Source organism: Anastrepha obliqua, chromosome 5 (genome assembly GCF_027943255.1).
Source record: "Anastrepha obliqua isolate idAnaObli1 chromosome 5, idAnaObli1_1.0, whole genome shotgun sequence".
Lineage (NCBI taxonomy): Eukaryota > Metazoa > Arthropoda > Insecta > Diptera > Tephritidae > Anastrepha > Anastrepha obliqua.
Genome location: NC_072896.1, coordinates 115,380,999 through 115,397,239, shown reverse-complemented (window position 1 = coordinate 115,397,239; position 16,241 = coordinate 115,380,999). Strand labels below are relative to the sequence as shown.

General features: G+C 36.1%; 1 protein-coding gene across 1 annotated transcript in view; it reads right to left on the bottom strand.

Annotated features, from left to right (window-relative positions):
* The window catches only part of LOC129248420 (cell adhesion molecule Dscam2), a 229,806-nt gene that overhangs the window by 38,486 nt on the left and 175,079 nt on the right, over nt 1–16,241 (bottom strand). The window contains exon 7 of the mRNA XM_054887962.1: nt 6,194–6,562. Coding sequence (XP_054743937.1) covers nt 6,194–6,562 — 369 coding nt within the window. The remainder of the gene's footprint in view (nt 1–6,193; nt 6,563–16,241) is intronic.

Genomic DNA, 16,241 nt, shown 5'->3' with positions numbered 1-16,241 from the left:
AAGTATCGAGCAGACATTTGCTGTGCAGTTGTCCCGGTCTAGCCAGAAGTCGACTCGCTCTTCTAGACTCTCCAACAATTGACAATCTTTCAGTACTCTCGGACCTGAATCTCGAATCTCTCATCAAATTCTCGAAACGAATTAATATCTTTGACCAAAATCTACAATAAAAATCTCGGTTAGGTGGGGAAATCATATAACATAATGTGCTCTAGGGCAACACAACGGACCCAACTTGTGGTCTATGTGGCACTCCGATGCCGGGTCACCCTTAAACCAACCAACCAACCAATAAAAAGGAGTTTAACATAAACAAATTTAATTTAAAAATTTCCAAGAACATGTTAAGACGACTCACTCTCGTTAAGCAAAACAAAAAATTTTAAATACAAAAAAATTAATTAATTACTGAAGTAAAAAAAAGAAAATTTCAATTACAAAATAATTGTTAACAAATAGTTAAATGAAATTTAATAAAAAAAATTTAATTTAAAAAAAAATTAACTAAAAAATTTAAATTAAACAAAATTGTATTCAAAAAAAACTTTAAACTTAAAAAGAAAACAAGAACTTAAACCACACATATTTTGGTGCAATACCGGGTTAACCGTATGATGTAAGAATTTTGTTCTATAGGTTGGTTGAAAAGTAAGAAAGATAAAAAAAACGGGGGTGAATGTAAATGAAATTAGGAGATTCGAATTAATATTCATAAAATCTCCCTCCACTTCAATGCACTTATTCCAATGATTCTCCAATGATTTTATATATATAAAGGGTGATTTGTTAGCTATTATCTTTTTAAACAGTTGGTTAAAACAGCTGACGCACGTTTCGTGTTTTGTTTCACTCTCAAACATCTTCAGTTTGGTCTATAATTTAACCATGATTCGCCTTACAAACGAACAACGCTTGCAAATCATTGAATTTTATTATAAAAATACGTGTTCTGTTAAGAAAGTTTAATATCAACTTTTTTATCGAAAAATTGTGTTCAGCGACGAAGCTCATTTTTGGATCAATGGGTAGGTAAATAAGCAGAATTGTCGATTTTGGAGTGAAGATCAGCCAGAAGAATTGCAAGAGCTACCAATGTATAGTATCCAGAAAAGGTCACAGTTTGGTGCGGTTTATGGGCTGGTCCTTAGACCGTACAGGTACTTCTTCAAAGATGCTGCGAATCGTAACGTAACTGTGAATGGTGAACGCTACCGTGAAATGATATCCAACTTGTTTTTGCCCAAAATGCAAGAACTTGACTTGCAGGACATGTGGTTTCAGCAAGACGGTGCGACATGCCACACAGCACGTGTAACAATGAACTTGTTGAGAGGCGAGTTCGGTGAACATTTCATTTCACGTTCGGGACCTGTCAATTAGCCACCCAGATCGTGCGATATAACGCCTTTAGATTATGTTTTGTGGGGCCATGTTAAAGCTCATGTCTATTCAGACAAGCCTGCTTCAATTAACGCATTGGAAGGCAACATTAAAGCATTTATATGTGAGATACCGGCCGAAACATTGGAAAGAGTATGCCAAAATTGGACTTGGACCATTTGCATGATTCGCGGTCAACATTTGCTTGAAATAATCTTCAAACATTAAATTATATGGACTGTACTATCGATTTAAATAAAACTTTCATGCATTTTTCTGAATTTTCCGTGTGTTTTTTTTTAAGAGCTTTCGTATAGCTCTTAAAGAATCATTATAAATTAATAACGAAAATTATTTTATAACCGAACTTCCAACATTTATTTTTATGGAAAAACTGTGATAAAAATGTATAATAACTAACTTTTTCTGTAATAAAAACTTAAAAATGAAAATACTAAATTTAACTTTATTACTTTTTTCCGTTGCCAAATCGATTAACTCCATCAGTCACATAAAAACTGTAACATTACTGACGATTGTTTGTTGGCAATTATTTCTTATTAATTTTATATACCGTTTGTGGAACAACATCAAGACGCACACCACAAATAGGAGGAGGAGCTCGGCCAAGCACCTAACAGAAGTGTACGCGCCAATTATTTATTTTTTTTTTTAGATGAAAGCTATATCTGCAATTATGCATTTCACATTATATATTTGAATTCATATTATCAGAGGAATTTTTAACAACAATAGACATTACATCATAGCGTTTCTCAACTTTTCGTTTTATGGAGTTAATCGATGTGTGCACTGAGCGGCTCAATTATCTCTCCTGTTTAACACCTAACACCTGTTATTGGAAAACCCTTTATTTAGTTTTTGTGCTTCGTTTTTCAATAAATGTCATCGTGGCGAATTTGTCACTCGAAAATTTATGTTAAAACAATATTTTTTTCTTGTTGTAGTCGTTTTCCTGCTGTTTTTTTTTGCTTCCCTCAGTTGACATGACAAAGTGAAAACTACAGATTGCATATAATTAGTATGCAATATTTATGGGCAATCGAGTAATTAAGTACATACATAATTTGATGTGTGTGTGTGTGTGTGTACTTAAATGTATCCGGGTTATAGAGTATTTGTACATACATAATACAATCAACTACAGTAGGCATAAATTTGCAATAGGAGCGCAACGCGAAAAGGGAGGTGGAGACGTACACACACATATACATAAATCAAGTGCAAGCGCATACAAAATGGAGAACAAATTATGTATGTATGTATTGTTTATTTATTTACGTAATTTTCTCTTTTTTTTTGTTTTTATTTTTTTATTTTTTGTTTTCTGTTAATTTTACCAATCTCATGTGAATGTTTTAAAATGTGCAATGATTAAAATCATTTTTAAATTTATCCTGTTAAAATTGTATTTAATGAGTAAACCAGCGGAGATGAAGCGCAAGTACGAGTATAAAATTATGAGCAAGCGGGATTTGAAATGTTTCCATGTATTTTTTTTTTATTATTTTTTTTTTGCTTTTTAATTTTGCTGTTGGCACTTGTTTTAAATAAAACATGCGCGCACTGTTGCATTTTATAAGCTTTATGCATTTTTTTTCTACATCTTTTTTTGTTATCACTACTCCTGCAATCAATTGCTCGAATGAAGGATTGAGAGTTTATTACGAAAAATTGTTAATTAAATGCTGACTTATTGCCGTGCTTTATTAAAAATGTTCATGATGTATAATGAGAGTGTTTTTTTCTTTGCATTATATTTATTTATCGAGTGACATGTTGCTGGGGAAAGTGTGTTATTGTGACAGATGCACGAGAACAACATTAAAGATACAACGCGACTGCTGAACGCAGTGGAGCTATGCAGGAAATGAGCTTAAATTTTATGCACAAGGATTGCATTTTTAATTTACACAAATCTCTGCATAAATTAAAGCTTAAAAGTGGTGTTTCTGATTAACGTGTAAATGAGAACTTGTTAGTGAAAGTAGTAATTCGAAATTTTCCTTTTTTGTTGGGAAATGATGGCCTGCCTAGTAAGCTGGTAAGGTTGACGAGCCTACCGGTAGGCTGTGAAGGCACATCTGAGCTATTGATGCTAGAGTAGAAAATGTATTGCAAAGAAAATGTATTGAGAAGAGAAAACCTTCTGCAGCCATCCAGTGCTGTTGATGTAGTGGAGGAGAGAAAAGGGATCTAGGCTGGAGAATTTCTTCAAGTCCTCCCCGAATTGCAGATTGTAGATGGAGAGACCAGACGAAATGCAAAATCAGCAGGACGTTATGGCCCTCCTACAACCTCAAGCAATCGTCGACATTGATAAACATGAAACGACGGGACGCCTGTAGACCAACGGCAGTCATAACTGGCTTCTGGTCTATCGGAGAACAAGCCGCAAAAATGGGCATCCCTCACAACACATACTGTCATAGTTGTAAACAACCGGAGAAAGAGGAAACAATATTCTATTTCCTCTATGAATGCCCTGCCCTATGGAAGGACAGAATGTTAACCCTGGGTAAACCGCTGTTCGAGGGTCTAGAGCAACTGTCTGGCTTAGACGTCAACAACCTAAACCCACAGCTTCTGCAATAAGGGATTTACGGAATTTCAAGCTTCTCCGCATGAGTACCGACCAGTGACCAGTGAGCACCGCAATGAGTTTCAAAATTGAATGGTGGGGGATTCCCATCACCTTAAACGTTCTGTTTCTATCGTATTGGAGCCATAGTATTTTCGAAATAGCGCAGAATGAGACAGACCTCCATCTGTCTTGCGCTTTTCTTAGAAAGAAATTGTATAGTTTCCCTTTAACAACGGACAAAGGGACACCGATGCCTGAGAGGGGGACAGCTGAAACGGGTTCTGTCGACCCCTTCCTGGCAAGCTCGTCGGCAATTTAATTTCCCTCTATATTCCTGTGCCCAGATAAGGGTGATGTTTCCTGCTCGATCGAGATGTTTGAGTTGCTCCTTATAGGAGTTCACCAGAAAAGAGCTGCAATACGGCGACGACAGGGCCTTGATCGCAGCTTTGCTATCATTTTTGGCTGGATATAAGAGCGGGTCGTTTCCATAATGTAGAACCAACTGTGGTGGGAACGAACGAGTATTCTGTGAAGCGCTCCCCATCAAGCTCAAATTTAGGCTTCCGGACCACTGTAGTGTTTTCTAAGCAAAAATACCCGCAATTAGGCAAGCAAAGAATTGGCTGCTTACTTCTGAACGTAAATATCTACTCCGACAGCCAAGTGGCAATTAACGCCTTGGGATCGTTGTTTCTGCGTGCGAAATTAGTTGGGGAATGCCTGACTTCTCTCTCGATTGCCTCCGAAAACTTAGATATTAGGTTCATTTGGGTTCCCGTTCACAGCGGCATAGAGGGAAACCGCTGGGCTGATGAGCTGGCTAGACAGGGGGCCCTGGAGACGATTTCATCGCAAAATGCGAGGATTGGGGTTCCCTTGAGCACTTGTGGTGTACTCATGGAAAGCAGGGACTCGCGTCAACTCAGTTAGCGCTGGGGTAGTGCGCAAACGTGCAAAGTCGCGAGATTCTTCTTGCTACAGTTAGATCGTGGTCGCTCGAGGGAGCTTCTCAGCCTATAGCTCAACCGCAGCTCTGTCATTTGTTAGATATCCTTACCGGACATTGTCCGTTAGGTGCCCATGCGTTGAGATCTGCAGAAGCTGCTGTCTGTTGGACGACGTGGAGTCGTCTCAGTACTTTCTTCTTTCTGTCCTGCTCTCCTCGGACCAAGGTTTAAACATCTGGCCTCTCACTTTTTTTGCTACACCTGCGGATTTAAATATCACACACCTGGTAAAATTCATCAGTAATTAGTGACTGTTGCGCGCCATCCTCTAATCCAAAGCTCCTTCTCCCTTTTTCCATCTGTTTGGTTCTTTAGCTTCTTTCACCCCACCCTGTATGGTACTACAACGCACGAATCTTAATTATTTGTTCAAGTAGGCCCGCTCGCATGGGCAGCCATTTATCCTTATCTTAAATCTAAAAACAAAATGATTTTGAGTAATGGAAATCTTCGTTTTGACCTTTGTGCGCTCCATTGTTTGTCTGAAAAATTTTGAAAAAATTACAAATCTTTCATTAAGGTGATTAATTTTGCGCCAACACATTATTGTCATGGTTATTGCCACAGCTACGCATTCATTTATTATTCACAAGAATAACAATGCGACAATGACTTCCGATGGATGTGACACATTTATCGAGGATGTTCGCCAGCAGCATCTCGTCTCTGGCATATTGACAGTGTTGTCTCAATTATTCTTATTACTGTTTTAATACTGATTAATAATAATTCATAATCAGCAAATAAGTCAGCTATGTACTAATCTGCGCTGCTTACTAAGCACTGAACAGAATCGAAGCGGAAGAAGAGGGTAGGATGCAGCTTTTGAGACCGAATATCCTCTTGGCGTATCATTTACACGAACAAATTAAATGTCGCATCAACCAGGCGCATATCAATTGGCAATTGACTATCTACTGCTGTGTACAACTCAATAGCATCAAGTTGACATAGACACGCACACAGGCACCCACACAGCTCAACATTCATATTCGTACATAAATAACTTATTTTTGTCATAAAGCTATAATAAGCCATAATACATCAATAGAAATACATACGCTTTGGCACTTCACTTAGCAACCCCAACCTACGTACACCTACTTACGAGTAGATATACGACGAAATTTATTCTATGTGCTTTAGTCTACTCTCGCATCATTTTTCTGCCGTTTGTCACCCCTCTTCTATCACTTACCTAAATGTTGATCAACACGTTTCTTGGGCTTTTGCACCGAGGCATATGGATCACTGCAGTAATCCTGTCTGGATGGATTTTGGCTATTGCGTAAATTATGATATTCATCGCCATGTTGACTGGGCGTCGCTGTCAAGTGTGGATAGGGAGCGTAATCGTCGACAGCGCCATAGCCGCCATGCGTCAGTGGGTCATAGCCGTAGGTGGGTTGATGTTCGACATAGTTGTTGTGTGTGGCAGGCACGACCATACTTTGTGGTGCGCCTGTGGCGGCGGGCATTTTCACTTGCCATAGTGAGTCTTGTGAATTGACACTGCCGCCATTGTTCGAATTCGAGTAATTGTTTTCGATGTAGCCCATATTGACCCCTGTAACGAAAGAAAGAAAGGAAGAGGAAAATCAGTAACAAGGTACATATGTAGGTATGTAGTTAGGTGATTTATTGTTGTACAAAAGTTAGCTAACGGAAACTGAAAATCAAATTACAAGGCTCTGAAACTATTATTACGTGCATACACACATACATACATACATACATTGAGTCGGCAACAATAAAATGCGCACATACACAGGTATGTATGTGTGTGTGCATGAATATAAATAAAGCCAATATTTTCAGGAAATTAATAAATTAATGCGTTCTCATTATATTTAACGGTCTAGTGGTGCTGTACTGAAAATGTATAAGTAGTTCAATTATAGCGCGGTTCTTGTTATTGTTGTTATGCTGGTCCCTCCTCTTGTATTTTACTCGTATATGTTTGTATGTACATCTCATTGGCAACATTTTCTCGCCCGTTATTTTACCACTGTTTTTTACCACCCAACATTGTGCCCATCTTTTAACCGCTTGTCTACCACCTCATCCACCAACGTCCATCCTCCTACTTTCCACTCAGCTGTCTCTTATATTTATGATCCCATTTTGTATCAATAAAAAGTTGACTTTCCCGCTGTTACAGCAGAAAATTTTTGTGCGCATCATAAATAATGTAAGACAATTTATTGGAATCGTTGTAGTTAATCTTCAAAAACAGGAAATATGTGAAATGAATCAGCTCGCTTGGGTAAGCTGGTGAACGCGCAAGGCAAGCGTTAAGAGGAATTAAGGAGGGTTGGATGTAAAGAGTATAACGAAAACAAAGGATTGAAAAGGCGTCTTTTCTTTTAGGGAAATGAGGTTGTTTACGGTATGCGTTGCAGTGAAAGCAAGCGGCAGATTGGCGGAAAATTTTTAAACCGGCAAAACATTTATATGATACGACGCATTCTCAAGATTAGTATTAAACACAACAGTTGCGCCCAAACGAAATTAGGGGCGCAGTTTGCATGAAGTACGGATCAGCTTTGTTTTGGTGCAGAGTGAAGAAAGGCAGGGATTTGTGTAACATCGAGATCTTAAAATATTGCGCTACAGAAAAAAATGTAATCTGCTGATTTAAGAGCTAAATATATACCAACGTCCAACAGTTATTGAGAGACAATAGCGTCTTTCTCTTGGTGGCAAAAACCGGACTAGAGTCAGAACTAAATTCTACCGTAAGAATTGGATGGTTTTTCAACCATATAATTAACGTTGCATCGTTTTAAAAAAGGAGGTTGAAATTGTCTTGATACTCGAGAGCGAGCATCTCAATTAACTTCCATCAGAAGAAACAGAAGCAGAAGCTTGGACAATGACAACATCCCATGAGGTGTCGCTTGGACTGTTTGAGAGAAAGATTTTGAGCGGAGAATTATTGGACCTTTGCACGTTGGCAAAGTCGAGTATCGCAGACGTTGGAAAAATGAGCTGTGTGAGCTTTACAACAACACAGATATAGCGCAGCGAATAAAGATGCAGCGGCTTCGTTGGCTGGGTCATGTCGTCCGAATGGATACAAACGCTCCAATTCGGAAAGTATTCGATGCGGTTCCAGCTGGTGGAAGCAGAGGAAAAGGAAGGCCTTCTCTGGTGGAGAAGGATTTGGCTTCACTTGGTGTGTCCAAATAGCGCTAGTGAGCACCAGAAAGAAATGGATGGGCTAGCTTTGTTAAACTCGTGCAAAATCGCATAAGCGGTTATCGCTCCCATCAAGAACAAGAAGAAAAAAACTGGCCACAAATTTACAAAGTCCGCGGTTTAATCATAAATACATAGTATTTTGAACATTTTTCAACGTTGTGGGGGAAGATGAATGAGCTATCAAACAAGCAGTCGGTTGACTGCTCACAAGGCTAATACATTTTATATATATTTAATATATGCAAGCATTTATGTTAAGGACCAGACGGCAATGTTCGACGCTAGACTCACTGATTATGCGCTCGAGTTTATCGTTCGCAACTGAAGGATTCAATATCAGGCTTTCCCAAGTACAAACTTAGAAGAAAATTGTAAAAACTGGACGACTTAAGAGCTGGGAACACAGGAGATCCCTAAAGTGACTTCTTTGTGAGAAAAGATGGAGAAGATTTCCTTGACTAACTGCAGACCATCCTTTAATTGGTGAGTCTCGAGCCAGCTTAGAGAGTGCTCTGCGGCAATTCTAGCATGGAAGCTCAATGTCGGTTGGACCGAATGCTTTTGAGGGAACTCCAGTCGATGGTGGTGGGCAAGTTGAATGGACACCGGTCGAGGCATATTAATGCAGTGATAGTCAATACAACTTCCAGTCTCTTTTGAGGTAGATTTCTGAGTATGATGTGGTGTAATTATAAAGCCTAAATCAGACATCTGAGTTTGGCTCTCATTTTTAAACAAAATTGGCTGGAAAACGCGCATATTAGCCGCCCGTGTAATTTCTTATTAAGCGATTCCATGTAAAGTCCACGCCATGGTATGGGTTTGAAATTTTTTCTGAAAATTGGTTTACTTGTTGGATTGAGAATATTAAGAATTCCATTCAAATTGTTTTGAAAATAATTTAATAATTTCGAGATTTATTCAATTTTGAAAATTTCAGTATAGTTTTTTTATGAAAAAATATCTTCGGTATGTTTTAACATCATTTTTTTAAGTTATAATAAACGTTAAAAGAAAGTTCTTTGGCAAAAAAAAGTAAAAAAAACCCATTAAAAATTAAAATTTTTTTTGCAAAAAAAAATTATTTCATTTGTTAGCTATTAATGGAAAAATCTGAAAAACAAAATTTTTTTTCTAAAAAGGTTTTTTCTAAATTTTTGTTTCTCTTTTCTTATTTTAATTTTTTTTTTTTTTAAGTTTAAAATTTTTGAGAAAAACAACATTTTGTATCAGTTTTAAATGTTTTTTAATTTACAAATTTTTGAGAAAAAAAAAATTCGGTATATTTTTAACACAATACTTTTATTTTTTTTAAGCTACAATAAACTTAAGAAACAAACTTTTTTGTTAATCTTTTTGCCCAAAAAAAATTAAAAAACCTTTTTGGAAAAAACTTGTATCTTGTGTTAGCTCTCTCTCTCTCTCTTAGCTTCACAGTATGTGGTGGACCAAAGCTTCATCAACAATCCCCCTACAATTCAGTCTCTCTCTTGCCTCATTTCTCCAATTACGAACACTCATCGCTTTTAAGTCTGCTTCTACGTCATCAAGCCATCTCTTTCTTGGTCGGCCTCTCTTTCTTCCTCCAACTGAACGCAAAGTTCACACCCTTTTTTGAATTCTTTCGTTGGGCATTCTTATGATGTGGCCAACCCATCTAATCCACTGCGCTTTAATAAAACGTATTAGATTTTCACCACCAATTAGGTTTTCAATTTCGTTGTTATAACTGATGCGGTACGTGTCATTCGGATAGGACCGTAGGCAGCTACTCATGTAGAAATCTGAGAACAAATTTCTATTCTACATTTTTTCTATAAAATTCCTTCTCTCCTTTTTATTTTTAAATGTTTTTTAAATTTAAATTTTTTTGTTTTAAGTTTAAAAGTTTTAAGAAAAAACCATTTTGTTTCAATTTTAAGTTTTTTAATTTACAAATTTTTGAAAAAAAAATTTTTATCGATACCTTTTTAACACAATACTTTTATTGTTTTAAGCTATAAGAATCTTTAAAAAAAGTGGCTAAAAAAATGAAATTTTTTTTTTTTTTGGAAATACATTGCATTTTTTGTTAGCTATTCATGAAATAGTCTGAAAAATGTTTTTTCTCTAATTGAAACATTTTTCTCTCTAATTTTCTTTCTCTCTCTTTTTATTTTTAAATTTTTTAAGCTTAACATTTTTGAGAAAAAAGCATTTTGCTGTAATTTTTAATGGTTTTCAATTTAAAAATCGTTAATGAAAAAATTTCTTTGTGTTAAAAATGTTTAAGAGAAAAAAATTTTATTTCAGATTTTTTCATAATAGTTAGAATACCTATGCTCAGTTATCTCTGAAATATGCATAGTGGCATTTTATTAACTTGCCTAGTTTTATTGAAATACGTACGCCAAACTGGTGAGAAAATCGTGCTTCCGCTTACTAATGAAAGTAGCGACGCTTCGATCGATTTGCAAACGGACGCACTATATACAAGTACACGAAAGTTTTTTTGAAAAGTTCGTGCAAAACAACAAAAAGCTAAGCAACTGAACACTTCACTTCGTTCGACGCTGTTATATACCTTCTGAATAATAGGTTTCTCCAAGTACGAAAAATAGCCATTTGTTTCTGTTATCACCTACTCGTTTGAAAAAAATCTTTTTTCCGCCAACCTTTTCTTCAAATTGGGGTACAAATAGTGGTCCAAGAAATCCGAGGGAGCCAAGTCTGGAGAAAAGGGGGCATGTAAAACAAGCTGGAACCTTATTTCCTTTAATTTTGCGACCACAGCTGCTGAGGTATGAGCTGGTGCGTTGTCGTAATGGAAAAGGAAAATCTCTCGATTTCTTCGATTCAAACACTCGAATGCCAAACGCAAAGAAATAGATCGATCTGGCTCAAACTTGGCGTGTGTTCTTCCAAAATTTGCTACTCACCAAATATAATCTCGATACGCGCCAGTGCTGGCATCTTTCTGACTTCCCTTCGCTAGGGCAGTGTTCCTAGTCACCCGTATGAATAAGTTACTCTTCTTCAGAGCTCGAAGACTAACCGAACTTAACTTCACACTGGCACATCAATCCGCTATGCTGATGATACTGAAACCGATTAGTAAAGTCTATCTATAGACGAGACATCTTTTGAAATACGTATCTCCCAGTGAAGGAGCACGAAAAGTACTAAAAATCATTTAATGAAAACTTCTTATAGTAAAACGTACAAGCTGACAACTTTGAGAAAGTTATTTTATCATTTTATTTTTTTTTTGTTTAATTTAATTTTTTTATAATATTTTTTTATTTTTATTTACATTTTCAATTATTTCTGAAATGCATTTCTTATGTGATGACGATTATAGTCATCTTCAATTGTACTAAAACTTGAATTTTTATATTCACAATTGATTCAGGATTTTAAGCCATTAATCATAAAAATTCCAGGATAGAAAGCATCTAAGCTGAATAAATTTGTTAGCTCTTTCAAAACTCAAATTCTTAAAAAATCCTTAGCGTTATATGATTTTGAAAAATTAATCAAACGATCGATGGTACCGATTTATTTTGAAATTTTTTTTTTTGTAAGAAACAATTTTATTTCGTCACAAAAAATATTTCTTTTTTTTTTTTAATATTTTTTTTGTCAAAATAATTTTTTTTTTTTTCAAAATAATTTTTTTTCCTAAATTTTTCTTTTTAATTTTTTTTTTTTGTTTTAATATAGTTTTTTAAATTGTTTTTCTTAAATTTTTTTTTTATTATATTTCGATATTGTTGTTCGATATTGTTTTTTAAATTGTTTTTCTTAAAATTTTTCTTTTTTTTTAATTTTTTTTTTATTATATTTCGATACATAATGTTTTTTTGTCTCTTCGGTCTGGCATCTCTACTTTATGCCAATTACTCGTAACACGATAGTAATTCCTAGGTACATACAGCGTAGCACCATTCGCACATAATTTTATGAGGTATAAACTACCAGAACACTTAAAGTATATTAGAACGACTTTCTTTCACAACAAATAGCAACGATGGAAGTGGAATCATAAAAGTATAATGAAATAGCAAGAAAGCAAAAAAAAAAAAATAAAAAAAAAAAATTACACGCAATTCACGCACGAAGAGATCACGCAAAACTTTGCAAGGTGACAACTCTTCAAATGTAAAGGGCAACAACAATATTTCTGAGCACTACTTAGGGAGTAGAGGTTTTTGGAGCACGCAAAATTGCACGCAACAATGTCGCCTGGCGGGACAATAAAAATGTCAAAGTGCGAAAGAGAGCCTATTGTGCGTTGACAGCCAGACATACCCAAACCCTTTATGCTCGCCCGCTCACCACAACCGCTGCTAGCTCATTATTATTTATGTATTTCGATTTGTTAACAGACTGTCAACTGAGAACAATGCGAACGACAGGCCATATCTCACTCCCATTTTTTTATTTTTGTTTTTTTCATTTTAGTTTTGGCCACCACTGTTGCTGTTGTTGGCGCTGTCGCTATTATTTTGTCCTACTTGTTTTTCTTCTTGTTAATACTTGTCCTTTGTGCTGTTCGTTTCGCACGCAAATCATAATAAAGTTTTGTATGTCTGTGCTGCAGCAATTTTGAAGCGTGCGTTTAATATTTATGAGTGATTTATTACAAAATATAAAATACTAAAAACATAACTGAAATGCGGTAAGGGACAGTGGAGCTGCTAAGCCAGACGTCGCAAGGACGTGGTTGACATTTTTGTTGATGTGTGCGGTGGGTACGTTTGAGTACAGCAGTGGGATACTGACAAACATCATAAGCCATCCCCAAAAATCAACAGCATTCACAAGAATTTTAAACTAACTTTCGGTGGCTAGCGAAGTTATTTAATTCCATTTCATTTTATGATGTCGATGTCGAAACGTCGAAGCGTCGAAACTATGTATGTGTGTGTACTTGTATGTTTATGTACGTGCTATAATAACACGGTATGCTGCCGTAGCCGAGTGAGTTTGCGCTTGACATATTTAGATGAATTTAGATGGGCTGCTCTTAAAAAAATTTACTCAGTGGCCACAAAAGTTCATTGCAGTGCCCATGAAAGATTCCGTCTGTCCTATCCCAACACGCCCACTAACCATAAAATCAGCTTGTGTTTGTTGTTGTACCGGATTAAATGTGGTACGTGAGTTACAGACCTGGGCCGTATATATCCGTGTCGCTCCGGTAACGTAGAACTGACTGTGGTGGGGGCGATAAAATCAGCTTCTCCAGCGATGGTATGTCTATAAACTGTTCAAACCCTATCTAGAATTGGATATCGAGAAATTTGAAGAAGAAATGCCAATACGCACAAGTTTAAGTAACTAATCTGCCTAGATGTAGAATATTAGAAGTGACAGATAACACCGGTCTGCGAATGTCGGCAGCATTTTGGGTACCCGATGAGTCAGCTGGCCTAGGTAGCCTAGCTAGTAACGAGAAGTTCTTCTGAAATTAAATCCGTTTGCTACTAGGAAGATGATAAAAAGCAACAACTAGAAATATTATATATTACTTCAGATTTATTTTTTTTTTTTCAAAATAAGAATACAAATTTACAATGGAAATCCACCTATAAGAAATTTTTTTCTATTTACCAAATTTTTTTCTTCTTAATTTTTTTATAGAAGTTTATGTCACGCTCTGGAAACGCAGTCGATATGAGAATACTGAACCTCGTACAAAACTGTCAAAATTATGTGAAGGACTTGGAATATGAAAAGCGCAAACTGTAAGCGCAGACTGGATAAGATAAACAATAAGCACCTCACAGATAGCTGTCATGTGGCTCCCATAATTAAGAAATTGAGAGAAAATCGCCTGCGTTGGTATGGGCACATTTTGAGAAGACCGGAACAGCATACAACAAAGAAACTGGTAACAGAGCCGCCACCATCAATGGGGCGTTGCCGACTCTTTAAATCCTGACAAAACACTATTAAAAACGATATGCAGCGAAACGAAGTCAAAGAAGAGACAACCCAGAACCGAGTAACCTGCAGGGCCGAGCCCAACTAAGGGACCATGGTGAGGACGAAGAGAGAGGAATTTACCACTCACTTGCCGGATTAGTCCCAAGTTGCACTTGTTGGCAAGAGAGATTCTCTGTTGGATTTCAAGGCTGCCACTATCATCGTTGTTCACCCTGGTTTTCAAGTAAACAGAGTCTGTGGTTGCTAAGCTAAATGACGTGGCTGCTAGGCCATGAGCGCTGTGTTAAGTTAGGTTAAAAACGTCAAATTAATTTTCAACTATAATAAAACATACATAGTAAAACCATTTATAAAACTGGTTTTGTTATTTCTTTGCAATTTTAGATTATTTAATATTTACGTTAAGTTAAGTTATATGTTATGTTATGTTATGTTAGGCTATGTTACGTTTTGTTATTACTTTGCAATTTTAGATTATGTTATATTTACGTTAAGTTAAGTATGTTATGTTATGCTATGTTACGTTTTGTTAAGTTGAATTATGTTTATTATGTAGTGTTGACATCTTACTTATGTTATGTTATTTTATGTTATGCTATGTTACGCTTTGTTATTTCTTTGCAATTTTAGATTATGTTATATTTACGTTAAGTTAAGTTAAGTTATATTTTTTGTTATGTTATGTTATGATATGTTACGTTTTGTTAAGTTGAGTTATGTTTATTATGTAGTGTTTACATCTTACTACTTTATGCAATATAATTTCATGTTTTGTTTCGTTATGCTATGCATTATTATGCCGCTTTATGCGATGCTGTTGTTTTTTTGTTTGTTATTTTTTTGCACTTTTAGGTTATGTTATGTTTGCGTAATTTTGTGTTAAGTTAGGTTATATGTTCTGCTATGCTAAGTTATGTTACGTTGTTTTATATATCTATAAAGTATCTCTTCTTTTGATAAGTCGTGTTATGTTTATTATGTTGTGTCTGTATCTTACTACGTTATGTAATACAATTCATGTTTTGTTATGTTATTCTATGCATTATTATGTCAACTTATGTGATGCGGCCGCCGTTGCTGAATGGGTTGGTGCGTGACTACCATTTGGAATTCACAGAGAGAACGTCGGTTCGAGTCTCGGTGAAACACCAAAATCAAGAAAAACATATTTCTAATAGCGGTCGCCCCTCGGCAGGCATTGGCAAACCCCCGAGTGTATTTCTGCCATGAAAAAGCTCCTCATAAAAATATCTGCCGTTCGGGTTCGCCTTGCAACTGTAGGTCCCTCCATTTGTGGAACAACATCAAGACGCACACCACAAATAGGAGGAGGAGCTTGGCCAGACACCCAAAAAGGCTGTACGCGCCAGTTATATATTTCTATAATATAAAAATAAATCGCATAATGTGTTGGTAAGCACATAACTCAACAACGCATGGACCAATCTTAACAATACTTTTTTTAAAATGTTCCTTGAAGTCCAAGGATGGTTTTTTGAATAATTTCCGGGAAACCCCTAAAACAGCTCTTTTCTTTTTCCCTTACAAATATTGCGCATTCGTGTGTGTGTATGTTCGCGTTGGAGGATCTAATGAGTTAAAACAAAAGTGACAATATCGTGAACAAGACCAAATTGAAAAGTCAAAAAGTGTAAGAGCTATAGATTTGATTGGCCTCGCAATATTCTTCTTTTTGTTTTAGTTACAATAAAAATAAAACAGATTTTTGTTAATTATTATGATTCACTTGATTTACAATAAAGCGATTACTGAAAATACTTACATACATTTTATTTCATTATTCTTTATTATATTGGTTATTAACCCTATGTTAATAATAATAATAATAATAAATAATTAATTATCTCTATGCTTTGTCATTGAAGCACCCACTTTATAAATATTTGTCACCAGTCGGGGTTGTTAGTGGGTCCCCAAAGGGTGGCCAAAGTTCGTGGAAGCGAAGATACTTAGGTTACCCGAGCTGACCCTTTTCTTTACTTCGCCTTAACAGAACCGTCTCCATGACGATAGGGCGGTGTGTCAGGGTCAGCAGAGTAAAAACGTCTTAAGGTCGAAGTATAAACTGCCACATGCAAAATCTATTTGAC